The sequence below is a fragment of the Camelina sativa genome, chromosome 12 (assembly GCF_030686135.1).
Source record: "Camelina sativa cultivar CO46 ecotype springtype chromosome 12, ASM3068613v1".
NCBI lineage: Eukaryota > Viridiplantae > Streptophyta > Magnoliopsida > Brassicales > Brassicaceae > Camelina > Camelina sativa.
Genome location: NC_141891.1, coordinates 16,654,583 through 16,678,767, shown reverse-complemented (window position 1 = coordinate 16,678,767; position 24,185 = coordinate 16,654,583). Strand labels below are relative to the sequence as shown.

The 24,185-nt window shown below is 37.0% G+C and overlaps 3 protein-coding genes, 1 long non-coding RNA gene and 1 pseudogene across 8 annotated transcripts; 1 reads left to right on the top strand and 4 right to left on the bottom strand.

Moving 5' to 3' along the window:
• Positions 1 to 13: 13 nt before the first annotated feature.
• LOC147930623 (uncharacterized) lies at positions 14 to 821 on the bottom strand. The gene is made up of 5 exons (XR_015573679.1): positions 648 to 821; positions 459 to 532; positions 326 to 376; positions 203 to 244; positions 14 to 85 (listed from the first exon to the last, which is right to left on the bottom strand). It is a non-coding gene; the product is annotated as an uncharacterized LOC147930623 (long non-coding RNA).
• A 649-nt stretch (positions 822 to 1,470) lies between these two features.
• On the bottom strand, positions 1,471 to 1,812 carry LOC147930622 (uncharacterized). Its single transcript, XM_087476956.1, has one exon. It carries the CDS (start codon positions 1,810 to 1,812, stop codon positions 1,471 to 1,473), a length of 342 nt encoding a protein of 113 aa, XP_087333082.1.
• Positions 1,813 to 2,059: 247 nt separating this feature from the next.
• On the bottom strand, positions 2,060 to 3,871 carry LOC104731986 (jasmonate-induced oxygenase 4). The gene is made up of 3 exons (XM_010451506.3): positions 3,006 to 3,871; positions 2,552 to 2,873; positions 2,060 to 2,471 (listed from the first exon to the last, which is right to left on the bottom strand). Exons 1-3 carry the CDS (start codon positions 3,476 to 3,478, stop codon positions 2,241 to 2,243), a joined length of 1,026 nt encoding a protein of 341 aa, XP_010449808.2. The 5' UTR covers positions 3,479 to 3,871; the 3' UTR covers positions 2,060 to 2,240.
• Positions 3,659 to 4,777, top strand: LOC104733587 (putative F-box/FBD/LRR-repeat protein At3g49480 pseudogene; annotated as a pseudogene).
• Positions 4,778 to 4,998: 221 nt separating this feature from the next.
• On the bottom strand, positions 4,999 to 17,606 carry LOC104731985 (guanine nucleotide exchange factor SPIKE 1). 5 transcript variants are annotated; one of them, XM_087477522.1, is made up of 30 exons: positions 17,042 to 17,606; positions 16,776 to 16,938; positions 16,595 to 16,686; positions 16,395 to 16,507; positions 16,242 to 16,297; positions 16,048 to 16,145; positions 15,764 to 15,901; positions 15,190 to 15,501; positions 14,268 to 14,555; positions 13,882 to 14,043; positions 13,605 to 13,796; positions 13,483 to 13,526; positions 13,134 to 13,203; positions 12,306 to 12,467; positions 12,125 to 12,232; positions 11,966 to 12,003; positions 11,489 to 11,633; positions 11,178 to 11,304; positions 10,495 to 10,688; positions 10,083 to 10,213; positions 9,784 to 9,859; positions 9,581 to 9,691; positions 9,102 to 9,284; positions 8,634 to 8,774; positions 8,253 to 8,426; positions 7,824 to 8,171; positions 7,417 to 7,746; positions 6,604 to 6,789; positions 5,492 to 6,466; positions 4,999 to 5,405 (listed from the first exon to the last, which is right to left on the bottom strand). In XM_087477522.1, exons 1-30 carry the CDS (start codon positions 17,117 to 17,119, stop codon positions 5,151 to 5,153), a joined length of 5,490 nt encoding a protein of 1,829 aa, XP_087333648.1. In that variant the 5' UTR covers positions 17,120 to 17,606; the 3' UTR covers positions 4,999 to 5,150. The 5 variants fall into 5 exon arrangements, 4 of the variants coding, with proteins under 4 accessions (XP_087333648.1, XP_087333649.1, XP_087333650.1 ...); XM_087477523.1 differs by having other exon boundaries at positions 12,125 to 12,221; positions 17,042 to 17,482; XR_015573822.1 differs by lacking the exons at positions 4,999 to 5,405; positions 5,492 to 6,466; positions 6,604 to 6,789; positions 7,417 to 7,746 and having other exon boundaries at positions 10,400 to 10,688; positions 17,042 to 17,487.
• Between the last annotated feature and the right edge of the window lie 6,579 nt (positions 17,607 to 24,185).

Sequence of the window (24,185 nt, the reverse complement as noted above, 5' to 3'; positions counted from 1 at the left end):
TTAGCACCTATACTTACATATCTGGTAATTTTGCTTCGCGAGAGAGACGGCGAAGCAAGAGCGTATTATTTGTTACGGAAACTGCCTGAATTTAACAGACAAGTAGTATGTGTTAACACGACAACCGACTGAAAGGACTTAAATTGCAATAATAACAAAGAGTTGCCTTATCTGAAAGACTCAGATTTTAAGAACAAGGTACCTCGGGAATGGGAATGCAACCATCAAGTCCCTCCACTGTCTCCTGTTGAATTGAATAGACATTGAACATAAACTTGTAGTACAATATAATATCTAACAAACAGTACAACAGTTTAAGTTATACGTTAACTGAGATTAAATTAGCCTGGTCAAGACTATCAGTCGTTGTCTCATCCTGTTGCATACATAGAGTAGCCATTAGAACAGTGTCAAGAAAATTCAGAAGAGAAATCCGACCATTTTATTAGTTAGGTTACCTTCTCCTCGGATGTTTCCTTATGTCTCTTCAGAATCGGTTTGTTCTCCAAATCATCCTCAAGGTTTCGCTTACCTACATGAAAGGAAGAGCAGGAAAAACAAAAACAAAAACAAAAACTAGAGTTAAAATCAACAGCCAAGTAGGTGCGTTTAATTAAACAGATAAGAGAGAGCTACCTAATACAAACCTAATAAATTAGCTTTGGCAGCCGATTCCTTGCTAGAAAAGGCGCCCATGGATGAAAAGAAAACAGCGACGGTCGTTTATTTTCCGGGAAGGGTTGAGAGCAGCCGCCAAAAATATATGTTATATAAAGAATAAACCCTAGAGATCTCATCTGTCTTTGAAACGAATAATGTGTATTTTGTAGAAACCTACCCATAATTGAAGTTAACCGTGATTGATACAGGAAACAAAGAAAAAGAAAAAAAAACTATATGAAAAGTAGTTTACCATAATTTACCAATTCAGAAAAGATGAAAGCAATAATTACTCAGATATTCACGTTTGCTGATGCCTTTGGTTTGCTACGTACTACCCATTGCATTGATCTCTTTCGTCAGCTAAGTGGAAGATTAAATTTAAGTGATTTTGAAAGCTTTTCAGTTAATTAAGACTCGACGGTAATTATGTGATTGACCATATATTGCGTGTGGAGGTGCTAGTAAGGCTTTTTGAGGATGTGATGTCGCTTCGCTACGTGCTACTAACATTGGAGGGTCTTGGTAGAGTGAGAAAGCTTTGACTGCTGCTATTCGCTTGTGCAGAGTTTGATGATGGCTTTAGCAGGAGAGGAAACGTAAGACTTGGCTGAATACAATTTGACCCATGTTGCTGAGAGCTGGAATCTTTGTAATCGAAGCTGTTAAGACTTGAGATATAGATACCTTGGTTCAAGAATCACTCTGCTTGTTGACGGGAGGTACATATATGCTTACATGTACAATATGATCATTGCATTTACATATGATCATTTTTTTTTTTTTTTTGACAACAGCATACAAATTGACTCAAACAAGCCAATACGAAGGAACATTGTTTACATAGGTAACTAAGTGCGGAACTGTACGAACTCGTCGCGCCAAATTGTCCGCTTTACCATTCTGAGAGCGAGGGACGTAGACTAAAGAAAACGAGACAAACTCCTCTCTATCCGCCTGTATATCCTCCAAATAAGGCGTAAAAGCTGGCCACTCGGAAGGTGAAGACACCATCTTCACTAAGTCAGAGCAGTCGGTAAGAAAAACTACAGATTGATTGTCAGCCCCAATCATACAACGCATCGCCCATATAAGAGCTTCAACCTCAGCATGAAGAGGAGAGAGACTGCGGCGAAGATTGGCAGCGCCCATAGTAGGAGCAGAACCTAAAGATGACGTGCAAAACCATCGGTGACCCGCAAAACTAATTACATATGATCATTGATCAAGGATCAAATTTATGATGGATTCATAATTCATATCATCAAAGATCGTCAGGTTTGGTACTTGCAAATGTAGTCAATGATGATATTTTCTTAACCTTTATCGTCTATTATCTCAAATATTTTCTTTTATTTTTGTGCAAAGCAAAACAAAGTCGTCGTTACTGAAAACACTGTGATCAGAATTCATTCAGTTTATTTATTTATCATCTGAGTTTTTACAGCCAATGTGTCCCTTGCTTGTGTTGTAAACAATGTCATAACACAAACATTGTGAAGTCGTGGCAACTGAAATCCACACACTCACTAGCATAAACTTAAGAACAATAAAAGATGGCCAGTGAAACAGAGATAAGATCAGCAGAGGAGAGCATCGAGGTTTCGTTTACCCTCAGGACCTTTAGAGTACCAGGAAGAAACATATTGACCATACACAACTTCCTTGTAAGACGGTGGTGAGAGTTGAGAAACTGGTGCTATCCTTGCAGTCTTGGAAGGATCATGAAAGGTTGCGACTGATAACCTCGCCCGATTCGCATTAGTTACAGCTCTATGTTGAGCACTTTTGTAAATCCCATTGGTTATGATCTGCACAAAGGATAGACATAGTCAGAGACTTTTCTAGCTTAATCTGTTCTGTGACCTCAATCAAATAGAATAGATACTACCTCGGTTTGATCAGCTACAAGGACGAGAATAGCATCAGAGATAGGAGGAACAGTGAGCCATTGGTCATCCTTGTAAAGCTGAAGACCTCCAACATCATCTTGAAACAAGAGAGTAATAGCACCCATATCGGAATGTGACTGGAGACCAAGAGTGAGCTCTGGCTGTGGACAAGGAGGGTAATAGCTCACAGTGATGTTCTGATAGATTTCTCCAACAGCTTCTTCTATAGACGAACAAGGAAGCCCCAAACTCTCTGAGATCATCCCTAAAAGCATCTGAGCTAGTTTCTTCATCTCATCACCATATTCTCCAACTACTTGTCTACCAAACCCAAGGATCAATCAATTTAGAGAAAGATGAAACCTTTAACCTCAGAATTCAAACAAAGATGAAACCTTTAACCTCAGAGAATCTAAATGAAGATGAGAACTTTAGTGAAGAGATGAACCGTACCTGTAGTCAGGAGGATGAATCGGCCAACGAGAAGGGTTACGGCGAGAGAGAGGGAACGTGTGGTGATCAAAGTAGTCTCTCCAGTCCAAAACGACGTCGTCTTTAGCTCCCAGCAACATACGGCTGCCGTAGCCTTCGGACGCGGCGGAGGTGGAATCGCAGGCGTAGCGGAGCTTATCATCCATGGGAGAGTCTCGGAAGAAAGAGAGACCTAAAGACCTCATCCGATCAAGGAGATTGATAGGAACGCCATGGTTGATCACATGGAAGGCTCCCCAGTTGCGACAAGCGTCACCGATGGCTTCTCTCGCCGAATCGGAGCTCGAGAGATCGACGGTTGGGATCGAAGCTCCATCGACGGAGTTATGGAGATTAGGTCGAGCTTCCGGTGGTTGAATGTACTGACAAGGAACCTCCGGTAAGTTGCCTTTCACAATCAATTCTACTCTAGACGACGCCGCCGCTGTTTCCATAGCTGAATCTGATCTGATCTGAAATCGAGCGGCGGAGATTATAATTATAAAATGGTGCTGACGTGGCACTCTAATTATAATATGAGACGAAGCAAATTCTCTAATTAGGGTTTTTGTAAAAAGATATTAAGTCTGGCGGAAGGAAGCTGAACGTTCTCCAACAAAGTTGAAGAGATTGTGATGGGCGGTGAAGACAGAATCAGTGAGTTGTCGGACGATCTACTCGTAGAGATATTATTGTTTCTTCCGACAAAAGAAGCAGTGGCCACAACGTTTTTGTCAAAACGATGGCGGTTTGTCTGGAGAAAGTTGCCTAGACTTGACTACAAAGAAACGGGAAACAGTAGTAGCAAGAGCGTCTGGTGGTTTCTTGACGAGTCAATGGGATTTCACAATGCACCTTCAGTAGAAAATTTGCGTATTAATCTCGGTGTACAATGTCCCGTTGATGCTGATGTTGCAACGTGTGTTGCAAAAGCAGTTGATCGCTGTTTGCGTAAGCTATACTTCTACCTCGACTGGTTTAGCGAGCGGATCACAATGCCGAAGAGTCTTTACACGTGCAAAACGCTTACGGAATTGATCCTCATGGGTAAGATTCTTGTGGATGTTCCTTGTGAGGCTGATCTCCCATCACTTTACAAGCTTGTTCTTAACAATGTTGTATTCAAAGACGAAGATTCTCATGTCAGGCTTTTATCAAGTTGCCCCGTTCTCAAGGATCTGGATGTGACTCGACCTGATAATGTGGATGATAATGTGAGAAAGTTCACTGTGAAAGTGCCTTCTCTACTGAGATTAACTTATATGAGTTTGTTCTTTCAGGAAGACGATGATGATGATAGCGATGTGTCATTGGTTATAGACACCCCAGATTTAGTATATCTCGACATTATTGACGGATTGGAAAACTCCTCTTGCTCGATTAACCATATGCCTCGCCTTATGAGAGCACTTATTGATGTTGATTTTTACCCTGATGACAATTTTCTGACATCTCTTTCATCGATCGAGTATCTTGAGCTATCTCCTGGTGAAGATCATACAATCGTTCCATGGTGCAACGCCGTTATTTACACTCTACTTAAAGAGTGTATCATAAGTCGATTTCACCCGGACTTGTGTGAATCACTTGTGGTTTTGCTCTCTAATTGTCCTAAACTAGAGGTTTTAATGGTCGACTCCAAATATAAGTTTTTTCCTTCGTATGCGTTCCAACCGGGTTCTGTTCCCAAATGCTTGTCGTCTCATCTCATGATCTTTAAATGGAAAGCATACGAAGGAACAGAAGTTGAATAACAACTCATGATATACATTCTGGAAAACTCCGTGTGTCTAAAAAGGGTGGAAATTACGATGAATTCAACCTGCAATCCTGAAGAGAAACAGAAGATGATTGACGAGTTACAAGCTATGCCTAGTGTTTCAACGTCTCTTATGTGTCTCTTCTTTTCTTAAATGTTTCTGAATTTGACGTCAACCATTTGTTACCTTTCTAGTTTTTCTTTCATTCGCTGTCATTTACCGAATTGACTCTTTTTTTTTTTTTTCTTTGTTTATCACTCTCTCAAAGAAAGAAATAAGAAAATGACAAACATATAGCCAAACCAAATAGTGGAAGAAAAAGCACAAAACTCATAGCAAAAAAAAAAAAAAAAGCCTGACAAAGAATCTAAAGTTCGGACAAGATAGCAGGAATGTAATGTGAGAGTTCTGCGGTGAGAGACTGAAATCCATTGACAAGCTGCGTATGGAATTCCTGATCTTCTTCCCCAATTAATCTAAAGTGAACCCTAATGGCTCGCTTACATACTGCCATGAATTCAAGCAGTGCCGCTATCAGTTGCTGCAGTTCCTGCGAACGCAGTCTAGTTGCGGGCTCTCCTGATAAGAAAGCTGTGCACACGCTCAACACCCCACTGTTCACCTGCATATTTTCATAGAAAGACGTATGATAAACATTTCTACGTTTTACAACACAATCTATTACAGATATTATGGGACAAAACCCACCTGTACTGCAACACTTCCTTGGAGAATCCTCTGCAGACTTTGAAGCCGTGGTAGGTGATCCCCATCTGAGCTACGAGGCTCCTCTAGCTCATTTCTCAGAGCAGTGGTCCGCGTTTCAATCATTCCGATCGCATTCTCCACTGGCGAGAATTCAAGGGATTCAGACTTGGTAACCAACAGCCTATTCACAAGGGCAGGGAATGAACCCTCCGTCTGCAGCACTGTTCTTCTCTTCCATTGATCTTCTAATCCTCCTTGTGTCTTACCATTTTTTGTAAATGGTGTGTCAAACAAGAAGCGATCAAACACTCGTGCGCGAACACTTCCAGTCGAGAGAGAAAATATCCTCTCTCTTCTGCTCCCAAGATCCTCATCTTCCATCACTGCATCAACAGCCGTAATTTGCAGGTAGCACGCTCCTGCCTGCAATTCTTCTGCCTTCACTTGTCTCGAATCTGGTATAATGTGCAGAATATGGTTGCTGTCCATTCTTGATTCATAAATATGGCTCAGCTTTTCCATTATATCCCCTAGCCGCACATCTCGTGGTTCTCGATATACATATTCTTTCCTGTCCAACTTCCCAAACTTTTCGCCGTAAAATCCCACCCGGTAATATGTAGCATCGATAAATGGGATTGGGTTTGATTCTTGGTCAAGAATGGACTCGTATATATTGGTAAGTAAAGTGTGACACTTAGCCAACTGCCCATAAGCCTTCCTGCTCTTGTAAACTGGAATAACAAGTTCCAAAATGCTGGCACAAAAATGGTAGAGCTCAGCTTGAGAGAAAAGCTTATTAGCAAGCTGTAGATACTTGACGGCGGAGTCAACTGTTAGCTTTGAAGCACCATAACCCTCGACTTCAGCAGCAGATGCCTCTGTTGTAAACTCGCCACTTACCATAGGGCAAATCTTACGCAAGGAAGACACATGATCCTTGCTCCACACACCATCATTTCTAGCCACCAAGGCCTACAAGGCGAAAACCAAAACATGCACATAAGTTCTGGAAGTAGTATTTAGTGGACGGGAAGACTAGAATGAACCATACTGCAGAGATGATCCACTGCACATCTAAATCACATACTAGATTTATATATTATTATTACCTGCATTATAACACCTGCAACCGCGACAGCACACTGTGCAGCTTCAGCCCAAGACTGCATTTCCTGGTGGGCATCACATAAATGCAGCAACCACATTATGTGAAGATCAGGAACAGGAGCAAATGCCATTCCAAGTTTGTAGAAGCTCTCAGCCGCAGCATATCGATCCATAGCCATCACAGATCCCTGTAATAACAGAATTTTCAATTGGAAAAGTACAGAATGACTTACAGACTGGTTGAGTCTAATAGTTTTTCTTCATCACGAAAGGAACAAAGAAGAAACGAAATAGGAAATGGTGCAAACATGGAAGTGATGCCACAAAACAGGATTAGCAAACTTGTGTAAGTTTGGCAAGCCGGTCTGTGATAATTTAGACCAGTGATGGCAAAACAGTCATTCACAGTAATATTTGTACTCACCTAAACTTTCCAAGTTAAAAGTTCAGGAAATATCAGGAAAGAGAAGGGAGGGACATGAATCAACTCTCTATAAGCGTAAAAGTATCTCCCTATATGTGATGAGAGCACACAATCATGACAGGAAAATACAGATGTACTCGGACACACTTTCATCAGTGTCAATCTCCAACTTCCACATAGAAATTAGATCCTGTGTTATCTTATATACCTAGCAATTCGATGAAAATACTAAAAATAGGTGTTGACGAGGAGTAAAAAACATGACACTTCCACCACATAAAAAGGCAAGGATCAATTTAGCAATCAAGACAGACGAGCAGAAGACATATCTTCCCTCACTGACACCAGAAAAAATATCTTTACGAAATACCAAGTCGATTATAAACCATACCAAAAGGGCATGCCCGAGGCTGGCATCAAGAGCAAGAACAAGGCTGTCAGAAAGATGTTTCACTTCATCCCATGACCAGCGGTTCTCAGTAAATTTCTCGGGAATTATCAACAGTGTATCATCAGGAAGACCACACTCCCTCAACAAATTGACACTCTTAGCTTCATCAGCCATTTCGCTTAATGACTGTTGAAGCCGCCGTGCCTCTCCACTCTCTTCTAATGTATTATCTGTTTTCATATGAGTCACTTGGACATCCGACATGAGTTCTGACAGTGTAATTGTCAGCAAAGCCCTGAGCCTAGCAGTCTGCATAAAGTATAGCGAGCTCTGCAAGAACAAAGCAATTGATATCATACCAGCTCGCAAGAAACAGATAAGTCTTTACAGGAATCTAGATGTCTCACCTTAACTAATATTTGAAGACCAATAACAGCCCTTTTCCTGACACTGTCATTGCGGTAAACAGCAAGCCGGAGAAGATGGAAGGCTATCTGTTTTAAGAAGCGATCATTTTCCCTGGCCATTAGTGTAGCCCCATGAAGATCAAAGATTCTGTTGAAAATTGGAAAGAAGGCTTTCCAGAAGGCTAGTGACTGGTTTCGAGAGAAGAAACTCGTCAATATTGTAGTAACGCAGTCCAATTTGCCATAGTCCGTCGCAATATTGTGAGAGGCTGCCATTGATGAAAATTTCTCAGTGATCTCCAAAACCTGGAGGCTAACTGTGGCACTTACATTCTCTTCCCAAAGTTCCTGGTGAGAGTGAATGCAGTTAGTATGCGAGCAAGTATTATGAGTAACATTCAGGAGGTATGAAGGGAACATAAACTATACCAGTTTTTGCCTCAAAATAGGGTGCAACGATTCTCTTAGTGCCTGGGCTGAAGCTCCAATCCGCGACGATTGTGCTTGCGCTAAAGCTTCTCTTAGAGAATAAGGTTGGCTAGGGGAGGCCAACTGAGAATTAACTCTCTGCCACAGGTACCCATTATCAGGTGTTCCCTCTAGCTGCAGTAAACATTCAGAAGGCATTTGAGCAGTCCTTAGGTTTAAAATAAAATAAGTAAAAAGTGCCGGACTTTCTAACTTAGTTTTGAGAAGCCCACCAAAAGAAAGCAACAATGTTATGGAACTCTAGGTGAACTTGTAGGTTTATACTTTATACCAAAAAGTAGAAGAGAGGAACAAACATACAGGATAAATTTAGCAACTCACCCTGACTTCTTGGCGAGAAGCTTCTGACAGATAATTGTTGATAGCAGGAGAAAGTCGCTCGGAGTACTTTGGTGATCCAGCTCCTTCACTAATAGGCCCACGAGAATTGTTGCCTCCGAGGATGCTGTCAGCCTTCTTGTGCTGAAATTTTATTTTAATTCAACATTATCAAATCACCATAGGACGTTAGGACTCGAACAGTAAGTGGACTACAAATACAAATGTTTTTGGGTAATACATCAAATCTAAGTTCTACTAGGCTGTAGCAGTCCCCAAATCATTCTATCACATCCGCACAACTAGCTGAAATCAAATTTTCTCCCAAAAAAGGAAAAAAGGAGAATGGTAGATAAGTTATATAATAACCGACCACCAGTATCCATATTTCTATGGATAGAAAATTTCCTTTGGCTTCATAAAATAGTTGAGCCTTTTCCCAAATTTTAAGAAATGGTTGTGGAAAGGAACCTCGAAAAGTATGAGGCATTCTTCCATGAGTTTGAAATACAATCTAGTACGAGCGATGCTCTGCTGCCATGCCTTGACAAGTGATGTGTCATCCAGATTACGAACAATTTGCAGCACACCAATTAAAACCTCACGCTTTTCAGTAGCATTTAGGTTATAAAATACAGGCATTTCATCTAAAATCTGCAAAAGGAAGAAAACAACATTAAATGTCAGAAAAATTTCTCCGCTGACCTTAACTATAATTGTATAAACTATAAACAAAGCAATCAATCAAAAGGTTGCCACACCATTTAACTCCTAACACATTTCTAATGTTCCTGTAATAATGGATGCTTATGACACGATTATTGAGGGAATTACACAAGCTTTTGGGCTGCTTTTTAGCCTTGGAAAATAACCATTGACCACAAAACTTTTCAAAGCAGAAGTGGATGAAAGAATTTATGCATTTTTTTTATTAAGCCACTGTAACATACCTGCCCGACGAAAGGAAAATATAGTTGTGCAATGTACAGCTTATCTTCGGCTTTCTGGTACCGCGCATCAAACTCATGTTTGCACAAGAGGATCACTAAAATTCTTGCTCCCTGAAAGGATACCAAAAAAGGAAACGATTCACAATGTAAAATTCTTACATGATATGTATCTTATACGTACAGACATTTAGAATCAGAAGTACCTTCGCCCGCAGAGGCAGCTCATCATGATCCAGGGAGAGAAATAACTCTTGTATTAATATGGATGATAAATAATTCCTAGAACATACAAATAGAGTTAGCTGAGTAAAAAAAATCATGATGCAACACACAAAAAAGAAGATGGAAGACTGTAGTTCAGTTTACTGCATCTTTTCAAGACTTCATATGCTTACTGCAGAAGTAGCCTCTTTATGTTTTATTTCATGTTCTCAAGTGTGCTAAAAAAAATACAAATGTTTGACAATGCAAAACTGTTTAACGGGTATCTAGGGGGGAGTACCTGTCTGATGGGTCTCTGCCAGGCATTTCTACAAAAAGATCATGGTCGGAGATAATTTGCAAAAACGTGAGCTTGCATTCGTGTAGAACGGATTGACAAACACCAGAAAACTTGTCCATGTATAATGATACCTGTTGAGAGCGAGAAGGACGTGTAACAGTTATCACTATCAAAACTATATGAAGGATAAATTATTCCCATGTTCTAAACTACTGACTACCGATGGCAAAATATGTCCCAAAATCAGTAGAAAGATAATAAACGTTTTTGAATTAAAGAATTTTTTCATGAACAATATTAGCATACAATTTCCACACCTGAAAACCATACAGATGCACATGATCAACCAATTAGTAATGCAAACCGTTGCTGCCACGAATGATAATCTGAAAGATACAAAACAAAAACATACCAGTTCATAGACTTGGCAGGGCTCAATGATATATAAAAGATCATAACAGAAGAAGGCCAAACTGCTGTTCAGACGTTTTGCCAAGCTTAAGCCCTTTTTACAACGTTCATGTACTTCAGTTAAAAGGCAATCAAACAATTGCATGATACATCGGAATACACTTTCTTTGAGCTGCATGGGTGGAACATCCTCGCCTATGATAGAGAAGAAAAATTGAGCACATTACTTGGTAACCGTATAATACCTGAATTACACACTGAAACTAGTTAACGCACAAGGGTAGGGCAATAGATAGACCATGATTAATCTAAGGCCACAATGTATTTTGTAATTATAATCACTAAATAAGCATACTACATTGTGGCATGATAAGTGATTATTATTGGAACTTGTATTCGAGTTATATACATTTATAATTTGTTGAGAATATAAAACAGAGGGCAACTCTAACGATTTTTTCTTTTATGTCAACATATGCGTCATTTAAGTTCAAATAATTACTTGAGTTCGTGGCCATTAAGTTCAAAACAACACTCATATTACAGGTCATCAGGTTCTTCGTTAAATTTAATCATCCAATTTTTTATTGTGATGGGGAGAGACCAATACCTAAAACAATATTGCATGTCCACTTGACAATGAAAATTTTTTGGGAAAATGGAAACTGGATATCCCAATAATACCTGAAGGTAGATTGTGATCATAGAGACGTGCCTGCTCCAATGCCATTGATTTAACAATCAACTCAAGGAAAAACCACGCCATCGATAATACGTCGTCATATACAGGTCCAACCCGGTAACCTTTAGCCTGTAAGGTCAGTAAGTGTTCATCAACCAAAAGCGAAATAACTAAGAAATTTCGCAGCAGATAGCAGAACGAATAGGTAACATGGAGATTGCTCAACTTTGGTGAAAAGTATAATGAAAATGTATATCACATTAGAACAAAGATAAGCTAGTAATTTCATCCAGACAACATGGGCGATTTGTACCTTGCTTCTAGCTAAACTTCCCCATACAGTTGCTAATCCAGGATAAACTGGAGGTTGATTGCCTCCAAAATCATCAAAAGAATAATCAACATAGGTGACCAGAAACCGATTTCGGTCAGCATCATCAAACGACACCTGCTGCACCCTACCAAATTGAAAGATCTAGTAAGAACAAGGGTTCGTGTGCTTGTAATACATTTACCAGCGTCCAGTTAGACACATTATTTGCAACTCTAATGATATTCTGATAATAGACCATCCAAAGTTCAAGACCAATGACATTGTGACATAACATTCTTTGGTCATTTAGCTAAACTCTAACCCTTGTTATATAAATGTTCTAATAATAGTTCCCCTAATCCTTTGGGTTAAATTTTCATTTGGAGCCGATTATATATCCTACTAGACAAGCCCTTTACAAATTTACTATTTGTTCTAGATTAAACCTAGCTAAGCTTAACACTAAGAAATGCATACCGAGTTAAAATATCCACCATGGCTCTGAATGCTGCAACCTGAAGCAAGTTGAAAAAAACTTGATTGTTAAATGATGTGCGAAATAGTCACATGGACAGAAATACGAGTCAAGAATGGTAAAAAAATCATGATAAAGGAACTAGAAGATTTCAAACAAACCTGAAGAGTTTCTCCACCATTGCCAATAAGATGAAGGAGCATGTTAAGAATTGGGTAAAGAAACTGAAGCAAGGCAGTAGAATCAACGTGCTTCAAACTGTTTATTGCCTTAAGAGAAAAAGAACATGTTAAAATACCAGTGGAGAAAATAAATCAAATGAGACAGAGTTCCTGTGGATACCTGCAACAGTTCTGAACCCCAGGGAGGGTTTGTCCGGAGGGTATGTCTATCATACTCTAGACAGAAATCCCTGACACGTTCATTGGTTGGATAAAGAGATGAACAAAGTCTCAGTCGCAACTTAAAAATAGTCTTGCCATCTTCCAAATAATCCAACCTCTCCTGTAATTGTCAAAGAGTATAATTGTAAAATAATGTTTGAAGTAATGTTGCTTTGATCAATATATAAGAATATTATTACACAATTCCTAGCTTGAGTACCTAATATAGAATTATCTCACTAGTTATACCAAAGTTGAGAACTAGAACTAATTATCATGTGCACCAACCAACATTACTAGGATATAATACCAAATTATACACAGTTCTCCAGCACTATGCAGTAATTATGTACATTTCCAGCAATAGATGCCACAGTGAGATGATCTACAACCACCCTTGCATTCTTCGTCGACCTCTTGAAGGATATGCACAATGGTAATTTTCTGAGGATGGAAAGTTTAGAGCTACCTAAGTTAAATCCTTATTGTAATGTCAGAAGCTACAGCCTAGATTAATACAACGCCAAAACCTGTTAGTCAGTTCTGTTGATTTCTTAAACGTTTGCTATGCTTGCAGGTGACAACCCCTTAATTAGTCATCAGCTACAGAACCTTCTTAACAGTCTAGCCTATTGTTCTTTATCTTCCTTTCATGTATGAAATTTTTTCATAAAGTCCCTTTCCCAACTTTTGAATTTCAAACATTCATGCGGATTTGAACCGTTATACTAGCTTAACATGCAAAAAATATATCTAAAGCTGATGCTTTCATATTATGACAACATACCTTGGTGGTTTCCTGAAGATAGTGGGGAACCAGTTCTCTCATTACTGGTAGAGAAATATCAGACCGTGAGCTGCATTAGTAATCAACAAACTGTCAGCAACAAGAAAAAAATGAATAAATCAAGGCATACACTCTCCCAGCTTATTAAGCAATCTAGTTGTTCAGATAAGTTTGACATCAGTGATATACTGCATCTTCAAAATTTCAATTTTGTTTGTATACTAGCATTTTCGCTCATACAGATGAAAAAACGCATCACTTAACAATTAGTGATAAGGAAATCTAAAAGAGAAGCCTTCAGCAGTACATAAAGATTCCAGAGACCAAATGGGGAATATCATATACATACTGAATATAGGTAGATAATGGAAGTGATGCATATCCAACAACTACCTGAAAAGAAAAGATAGTTAGTCACTGGGACTAGGTTCATCAGAGAGAAACAAGCATACAACTCTGTGTAAATCTTACTGGTCTTGGAGCTTCTAGCTTTGTCTGGAGATCAACATGAAAAAAAGTGAACAACAGATGATGTGATGGCGTCCATGTGGCAGGAAGAGACACCTTAATTTCATCATGGTAGCTAGCAGCCCTAGCACCAACAGCAACCTGTGTATGAACCCACTTCTGAAGTGAAACACCAGGTTCTCTTGGATAAATTGCCTAGCCAAATCAATAGTAAGAAACAATTAAGACTCAAGAAAAAGGTCAGATCGTTTACAGGACTGGTGATAATCAAAATAATTACCTCGAGTGGTTGTTTTCGGACATCTGTGTCATCCTTTCTCAATTCTACACGAATAAAGGGATTCCTCTTCCGACTTAAAGTAACAGCTACAGGATACACATAAAGGCAATGGAAGAGATGTTGAAAAGGCTCGTTTCTTGTCGTAGAGCAGAAATCAAAAGCCTGGAAGACGATAAACATATCAATTTGCGAGTAAATTATACCAAAGACTATACACAGATTTCCAGCTTCTAACTAGAGTTAGAAACAAAGAAAATCTCTATTGTACTTTTATCCTCTATTGAGAAAACAGGCTGATGAAAAGAGATGGGAGCTAAAGACGAAGTAAAACTATAAGCAGTAAATCAAGGAATTGGTAGAAAGAATGATAAAGCTGATGTGCTTACATGATAACAATTTAAGTCAGCAGTCCCACTTGAACTAGTTAGGTTTCTCGAAACATCCTTTGCGTCCTCTGAATTCCACTTCGAACAGCCACTACGGGGTCCGCCAGAACCAGAACTGGGACACTTCGTAAGTGTCAGGTCACTGAGGCGGTCAGTCGGATCAAGGGAGTCATTAATGATACTTCCATTTTCAGATAGATCTTCAAAGTCTCCATGTCCATTCCGATGTTTCTCAATTTCCAGTCTTAGAACCCCTTTAACAGGTTTGTGAACCTTTCGTTTGGGGTCCTGTACAAATCAAATAATAATTTATTAGATAATTAGCAAATTAGGACATGTCATAAGTCCAACTGATCAAGACGAATTATAGGGATTTTAGATATGCGTTTCCTCCAGATGAAAGCAACAATATGCAGTATGTTGTTATATCAATAAAAAGCATTCCTGTTATATGACTGATGAAGTTACCAAAACAATTAGTATTTGAATTCTTTTCATGTGAGTAAAAGAAGAGACAGCTCGCGAATTTTGTTTCCTTGTGATGTATTTAGTAAATATACCTGTTACTAACTACACTTCAGAAAGGGGGAAAAAATGAGGAACTTCTCTTTCTCAAAATTAATGAATTAAACCCCATGAACTGATTGTCAAATGCTACCAAAATTAATTCATTCAAATAGGAAACAAAAAGAATATCATCTATTAAATTACCAAAGCATGTAATCAATCGACTGTGCATGCAACTCTACTTGCTTACATACATGTCAACCAACCATAGTGTACCTAGCAAGTAACAGACGCAATAGGATTTCCAAATTGAACAAAGTATATGAAAACTATTCCACACCATCTCAAGTTCAAAGAAATGTAAATAAAGAACATGATAAAAAACTGTGTGAGATTCGAAAATTAAACATCCTACCTGAATTGACTCTTCAGAGTAGCTCTCTTTAACTTTGTTTAAATTAGATATTTCAACTACGACAGAACTTCCACCTGAATAACCTTGCTTTCCATCTGATGTGATCTTTGCAATGGGTTCAAAAGCACCATCATGAGAACTTGACGCAGTCATACTGGGAGCAAGAGGACTGCTAGGGGAAGCAGATTCACCAGTGTTTGTGGTGATATTATTATCAAAAAGTGGAACAACTGCCCAAGCAAAAGACTCTCGGTAAGGCATAATGCGAGACCAGACCTGCAACTTTTGCTTTTCCCTCTCAGTTAAGTGCACCTGATTCACAAATGGCCAGAGAACTTAGTTACTAACTTACTAATAACAGGGTACTTACTAATTGTGATATTAAAGATCCAGCTATCCCATGACTACTCTAAAATATATAATCAAAACACGCAGTAAAGACAGCTGATAATATAAGTAACAGGCTATCTCCAAATTACTCGAAATCAATTTTGAAAGCAACAATCACTAAGACCAAGGCATGAGCAAGAGATTCTAGAGACAGTAAGGGAAAATTCAGGATTTTGGAAATTACAGGCTCTTTACGGGAATAGACAGATGTTGTAACGCCTCCCTCCTCTGTTGCTGTTTTTTCTAATTGAATAAGCAGGCAAACAGAAGCTGATGGGGCATCTAGATAAAATACTCCACGATTTTCAGAAGAAAGTCTAGCCTGCAAGATAACGTACAAGGGGCGGCGCAAGTTAGCAAAAATAAAGTGAGATAAAACTTAAACCAACTTTTGTATAACCATAAGAAGGACAAAGCCGAAAATGAAGTGAGATAAAACTTAAGCCAGTGCTCTGTTCAGTGACTTACATCCTGCATTTCCGTCGGCAAAATATGGAAATAAAAATCCTCAGAGAGTTTCTCCTTCCTCTCTTGATTGTACAATGCAATTGAGCCAAAAAATGGTTCTGCAGGGAAGGGCGGAAAAAGGGAACTTAAAGATGTTAGACTAACTAAAATAAAATTACATGGACACCATTCCCCCAAACAGTTAGTGTTCTCACCAACTAAGCCAGACTGAAAAGCTAGAGACAAAACTCTAACCGAGATCTTCAATCCACTGTGTAGGTAATAGAGGGAACAGAAGGATAAATCAGACAAAGATAGTAAGATTTCAAACATAAAAAAAGATCAGGTAAAATGACATGCAAAAAAACCTGGAATAGCTAGCTGCAGGTGATTCAGGAGTTCTCTGGCCAAATATCATAGCTCTTTCATTTTCCCAGTCAAAAGCTGGTTCATAAGCAGGGAGGGGAGGTTGCCCAAAGTGCTGCAAAAATCCCATGCAATTCAATGTAAGAACCAAACGAGAAGAAATAAATAGAATAGAGCAATGAAATTGAGAAGAAGAAGACACCTTGGAGGATCCAGAATCAGAAAAAGGCCTCCCAGAAATGCTAGCTACATCCTCTTCAATGGTTGCACTCCTAGCACTAGCAAGACGAATTTCTGAAGAAGCAAGAAAGTAAATAACAATACTTGACGACTGAAGCACAAAACTTGACAAAAGGCAAAAAAAAAAACAATGCAACTCTTACCAGTCTCAGTATCAGTGTCAGGTCCTTCAAAAATCTGACTCTGGAAAGTATCAGGTCGAGTGTTTTCATAGTGTCCATATTTATTAACATCTTTAACCCATTCAGTGCCATAGCATTGAACCAATTGGTTCAAATGCGGCCATTGTTCCAGATTCTCATCAAGCTAAACAAAAAAAAAAGAGAAACACACATCAATCAGGTTAACAAAAGAAAAAGAAGAGAGAGAGAGAGAGAAAAGACAATTAAGGAAGGTAAAAGGGGATTACCAAAGGATCGAGCTTAGGGAGAGCAACAGGTTGACGAGGTATCTTACGAAAACGAAGACCAAGATTGTTGTTCTCCATTTCCGAATTCGGAGACAAAGAGATAGAGATCTAAATACAATGTCCGCTACAACATCTGAGGAAAACAAATTGGGGGGGTTTTGGGTTACTGTGAAAACCTAGAAAAAGTACATTTTGGTGGTGTAGATCTGAGTGGGGTGTGGAGCTTAAAGGATGAATCTTTGTCTTTACGCAGACGGAGAGAGATCCGTGAGAGAGAGAGAGAGAGAGAGAGAGGAAGCAGTTGGGGAAAAGTGTGAAGATTACTCAACTAAAGAGAGAGGGAGCCCTCCAAGTCGAGCTGGAGTCGTCAAGTCCAACAAGAGTCCAACTCCACTGTCCTTTTTTTGTTTTTTAAATTAAGAGTCAATCATTGGGACGACCAAGACGAAGCCCCCCTCATCTGAACCAACTTTATAAAGAACATAGAATTGGAGTAAGTAACCAATTTCACCAATTCTCTCACAAATACCAAACAACCTGACTACAATATCTTCCGCACACGAACAAAATGTTTTGTACTAGACAATGGAGTGCTATTATACACAGTAAAAGAATGTAATTGTCACACTCTGTGTGTTTTAAAGTAGGATTGATGTTACATACTTACATTCTTTGGGATTAACAGTGAATCTCAGTAATCTAACCATGGTTCAGGGTTGTCATTATAGTGTACCTACCAGGTTCAAATTTCAGTTGTAATTTCTAATTAAAAAAAAAAAAACTTTTTCTAGCTTATCTACAGGCATATTAGGATTAGATTTTTAGTTTTTTTGTTATCTCGACTTGATTTTTGACTAGTTAGAAAGTCTCTTAATTTTCTGATTTCGGGTATGAGACAGTTTCCAATATGATAATTCATACTCCCTCTGTTTCATAAAGAGTGTCATTTTGAGAGTTTTTCTTTGTTTCACAAAGACTGTCACTTTGTGTTTTCAATGTAACTTTTAACATCAAATTTTCTAAATTACCTTTAACCCAAAGCTTTTTCTATTAAATTTCAATGATAAATTACTCATTAAATAGGAGCATATATGTATAATTCAAGTTTTTCTTAATTTGTGTGTAATTGGTCAAAATGACACTCTTTATGAAACAGGGGGAGTATTTTTCTTTATCGGATGTTGTTCCGATCATGTTGTTGTCTTAGACTCGTTTACTTATCGAATAGGAAGCCCAATTGACTGAAAATAGAAGGATAAAATTATGTTAGCTAAGATCATCTTCAATGGTTTTCCCTATTTTTTCCTCTATAATAGAGATGAGTTTTGTTCCAATGGTTTTCCCTATTTTTTTTCCTCTAAAGAAAATATTCCAAATAAATACTTTTTTATTTTACAATTAACACATTTTATTTATAAAAATTGCAAACTAACACATTTTACTTTAAATTTTGTAACACTTTCATAAAATTATTATTTATTTAAATTAAACATTTATTATTATAAAAAGCATCACATCATAGATAAAGACAATAACAGTTGGAGATTCAAAGTAAAAATTATACTTTGAAAGAACTAAAAGAAGAAAACTGTTATAAACTGGATAATAACAAGTATGATTATCCATCACATAACTTCTACTCTAAGTAATTTTATTCTTATCTATATTTACCTTAGTCCCCAAGTTACTTGTATATATATACTGTATGTACTTTAGCTTAGTCACCAAGTTACTGTACTATATATATGTGGTCGATGAAGACAAGAAGTAATAACACAAGAAGAAGAGAAGAATTCCTTACTTACCTCTCGTCTCTCTCTTTATTATAGTAGTGTATATTACATACACATATACATATGTAATATAATAATATTATATATATTTGCGTTATATTTTATAACACGTTATCAGCACGATGTTTTTACCGTTGGAGTTTTTACGAGGTAAGTAAATTTATATTGTTTCGATTTATATTTATAGAACATAAATATTATAGACATCGTGAAATTATACCTTTTCTGGATTGATCGTCATAAGTTGTAGGCGTTGCCTCCTTTACGATCAAATATAACTAAATCATATCCGGATAGATCGTTGATATATGGTAGGCTATGCCTCCTTCACGGTCAAATAAAAGCTATGTCTTTTCCGAATAGATAGATCGTTATATATGGTAGGCTCTGCCTCCTTCACGATCAAATAAAAGCCATGTCTTTTCCGGATATATAGAACGTTATATATGGTAGGTTTTGCCTCTTTCTAGATCTAACAAAAGACTATGTCTTTTCCAGAAAGATCGTTAAAAAAATGGAAGGCTATGCCTCCTATATGATCAAATATAAAAGCTATGTCAATTTTTGGATTGATCGTTATAAGTGGTAGACTTTATCTCCTTTGCGATCAAATATATAGCTATATTATATCCAAATTAATTGTTTAATATATGGTAGGCTTTGCCTCCTTTACGATCATATATAAAGCTATATAATATTTGGATTGATCATTTGATATGGTAGGCTTCGCCCCTCCATCACGATCTAACAAAAGGCTATGTCCTTTCCGGAAAGATTGGTTTTGCCTTCTATACGATCAAATATAAGGCTATGTCATTTCCGGACTGATCGTTATACAAATAGAGGTTCTGCCTCATTAATGATCAAATAAAAGGCTTTGTCTTTTCTAGATTGATCGTTATATATGATAGGCTCTGCCTACTCTACGATTAAAGTACGATTAAAGAAAAGTTATGTCTATTAAATTCTTATATATAAGGCTATAGCTCTTATTTTATTTTCTGAATTTATATGTTTGTTTATTTAATTTTGTTTATTGGTAAAAAAAAAACTGTATGTGTTATATGAGATTTAAAGACAATGAAATGTCTTTAAAATCAAAAATATATTTCTCTTATGAGAATATATGAAGCATATGTCAGTATATCATAGACAGTGCAAACATAATTGGAAGGTCTAGGTGAGTTAGTCTCTCGACTTTCAAAGACATCAGATTCATAATTATCGATGTCTAGCATTCTCCGAAGTCTCAAAGAAACTCATGAAGTTTCAAAGACATTTTGTCTTAGTAAAATTATTATGTTGAGACTATAAATAAATATGGTATCGCAAGATCAGCCATATTGGAGACACGCATGTATATGATTATATCATGCAAAAAGAAAGATGGCAAAATAATAGTAAATATGAAATTCTGTTATGCTTTAAGTATAACATTACCGGTCAAGCCATCCCGGTCAATCAATGATATTAAAAATCATTGTGAATATGTTGAGAGGAACAAAAGTTCTTTCAAAAGTATTTCATGTCCCCGTTCACATTTCATGAGGTTGTAAGCACTGCACTTCATTCATATTTCAGGTAACATCTAATTTATGTTGAATTTATTTAAGTTTATTTAAATTTCTATTTATTGTTTATGGAGTCGATGGTTATATACCTCCTCCTTAATTCTGTAGTAGGCTATGCCTCCAGAATCATATAGTGTTGGCCCATTCACCATCCCTTTGGATTAACAAGCTCATTGTATATATATGATGGTTTGATTTCCTTAATAAATCCCCAAATTAAACCCCAAATATAATCGATCTAAAAATAAGATTCGGTCAAAGATGAATAGTCATAAAAAGTCATCATCTTTAGAGGGGATAATACTAGTCCCACATCTTTATAAGGATCTACGATAATACACATGACCCAAATCGGTATGTTGTTGATCCTAAAGTGGGATTCAGTACGAGATGAATGACCTCCAAGAGTTATCATCTCGAGGGGGAGAATTAAAGGAATCCCACATCGATAATAAGTCGATAAACTTTGGTGAATTTGACACCCCAGAGCGATATAACTCTGGTGAAGTCATATCCTATCGTTTATCACATATATATGTTGCATGTGATAAAGTGGAGCATCCATGATGTTCACTCTTGTAATGAGCTATAATGAATCGTTCATAGCGCAACCCCAAGAGATTGCAAAATGGTTCTTGGTGATTTAATCTCCATGTCAAAACATGGAACATGCAATTTTGCATGTAGTCAATATTATATATGAGGCCAACATTTTATAAAGAAATATTTCTTCCATGTTATGTATTCATGGTTGGAGATCAAATATTTCTCATTTTGAATCTTATGGGTGTGTGATATATATTTTAAAATGCTCCTCCACACCGCATAAAAATATCATCCACAGAGGATGAAATATATATATGTGGGAGATGAATCTCCGCTCTAATAATGTTAAAGCCATCTTATGAGAGATGTGCTTATTGCAAGATTTGCATATCATCATGTTGGATGATAAAGATCCCATCACTATGGGGAAATCATAGAATAGTTTGGATCTTTGAACAAATGAATATAATGAATGTGAACCTGATTGTTCAAAAGTTGAAAAGACCACTATTCAAAATGTATACTGCAAATCAAATGCAAAAAGCTGATGGATGAGATTTCATATTGATCCTCGTTTAAATGAATATGAACTTGTAGTTCTAAGAAATCTCACATCCCAGCTAGAAATGCTCCAACAAAATATGTCTCTGACGGATGACATACTAAGTCTATGACACCCAAGAAACGTGATAGACTACTTTGGTTCCTAAGATAAATAAAATCCTCGAAAAGAAAAAGGAGCAAATTAAAAAGAGGATTATACTCTCAAAAGAGGAGCAAATGAACTCCTAAAGAGGAGTAGATAGACTCTTAAAGAAGAGCTAATAAACTCCCTAAGAGGAGCACATAGACTCCTAAAAAGGAGCAAGATACTTCTCAAGAGGAGTAGAGAAACCGATTGATATGGTTAATAACGAAATAATGTACCTGTATAAAATCATTTATATAATGATTAAAGAGATCTCGATTAACCATGTCATTACGGGAAATATGGAACCAAAGACATAATGTCGACAATAAAAATGTTTTATCACACAATGTGATTAATGAGGATCATAAATCTCTGCTTTGTGAGCGTATAGAGATATATATTGGCCAATAAAAGAGGTAGTCAAGTCTATATAAACTCGTATGAAAACGAGTAATTTTTGGACTAGTGGTCCAAGCATCAAAAGGGTATAATGATAATAACAAAATGGTGTGTCGCACCATGCTTTGTTAAAGTACCATATATCAATCAAAATTGATGTTATATGATGACTTAAAATACATTTCGGGGATGATTGAAGAGCTTATCCCGAAAGATATATGATATCATAATTATGTTCTCGAGAACTCATAACAGTGATGATTTTGAACATCATCAAAACTCTTGAAGAGTTATTTGGAATAAAAAAATCTTGTAAACATCTTTCAAAATAGATGTTATACCAATCACTTCTAAAGGAAGTCATATATATATATATATATACTCATGTAAGATCATATATAAATGCTGACGAGCATTTATATATTTTAGGAATTGTGCATAGCATTTTCTACTAATCTTTTTGCAGTATATAACTCATTCTCTATGAGTATATTTTGAGCATAATTTAAAATGTATCTTCTATTGCAAAGGTATGATTAACTTGGGCTTAATATATTTTGGAACCCCCAAGTTTGGTTTAGTTGGTTTTGCAGATGGAAGATCTATATCGGATCAATATAAAGATAAATCGCAAAACAACGACTTCGCGACGTTTCAGTGATAGACTTTGGCCGTCGCTTGTTCAAGTCATGCCAAAATAATTGTGCTTCATATGCCGTATCGAGAATCCCTAATGGCTCGGATGATGCCCGAACGTCAACCAATAGTTCTCTACGTAAGATTGAAGCCTCGTAACATGTTGGCGAAGAACTTCAAACAGAGGATTCGATCGGCATCAACTAGTTAATGCTTGTTGAAGACTCTGTTACATATGTCGCCCAAATAAAAGGAAGCTACACCAAGAGCGACAAAACAAGACATATTCCTCTCTTACACTCAAGAATTCGAGAAGAATAAAGAAGTTGATAGCCCGTCCATCAACTCAAGTAACAATGTAGCAGAGGGGGAGAATATGATGATTCGCGTGGCTGCACTCTTTTTCCCTTATTATGGTTTTTATCCCACTGGGTTTTTCCATGATAAGGTTTTTAACGAGGCAGCATATAACACGCAGAAGATCGACTTCAAAGACGTCAATGGTGAAGGTCTATCTCTCTTCAGAAGAATGAAGAGAATGATCGATATAGATCATCTACGGAAGATATGAAGAAAAGTAGACTTGTTTGGTCGAAGCAAAGAATGATCGATATGAGCCATCTACGAAACCTATGAAAAGAAAAAGACTCGTCTTTTCGAGGGGTAGATTATGTCATTGTACTCTTTTTCCCTTATCATGGTATTTCTCCTATATGGTTTTTCTATGGTAAGAATTTTAATGAGATAGTACACAATAAGTAAATGGTGACGGATAATCAAGGGGGAGTGTTATAAACTGGATAATAACACATGTGATTATCCATCACAAAGTTTCTAGTCTAAGTAATTTTAATCTTATCTATATTTACCTTAGTCCCCAAGTTACTTGTATATATATGCTGTATGTACTTTAGCTTAGTCACCAAGTTACTGTACTATATATATGTGGTCGATGAAGACAAGAAGTAATAACACAAGAAGAAGAGAAGAATTCCTTACTTACTTCTCGTCTCTCTCTTTATTATAGTAGTGTATATTACATACACATATACATATGTAATATAATAATATTATATATATTTGCGTTATGTTTTATAACAAAAACAAAATTTTATTTTGTGACTTGGATACTCTACATCCAAATGTTCGTAGATATTTTGAGGCTGAACAAGCACGGATTATACAAAAGCGGAATAATCAACAACAAAACCAACAAGCTCCTCCTCCATCTACTTCATTTGGTTCGTTTGGACAAATATTTTAGCGATATTGGTGGATCCCAAAGTAATTTACCAGATTATTAAGTTATTAGTTTTTGTTGTATTAAAATAATTATTATGGAATGAATGAAAAATAAATTTTATTATTTATATAAATTATCTTTTCCAAATGGTAGTCTCAATATTTTAGAAGAAATATTTATACTTAAAATTTATATTATTAGTTCTTAAGAATACTTATTTTATTAAATTTATATTATTAGTTCTTAAAAATATTTCTTTTATTTA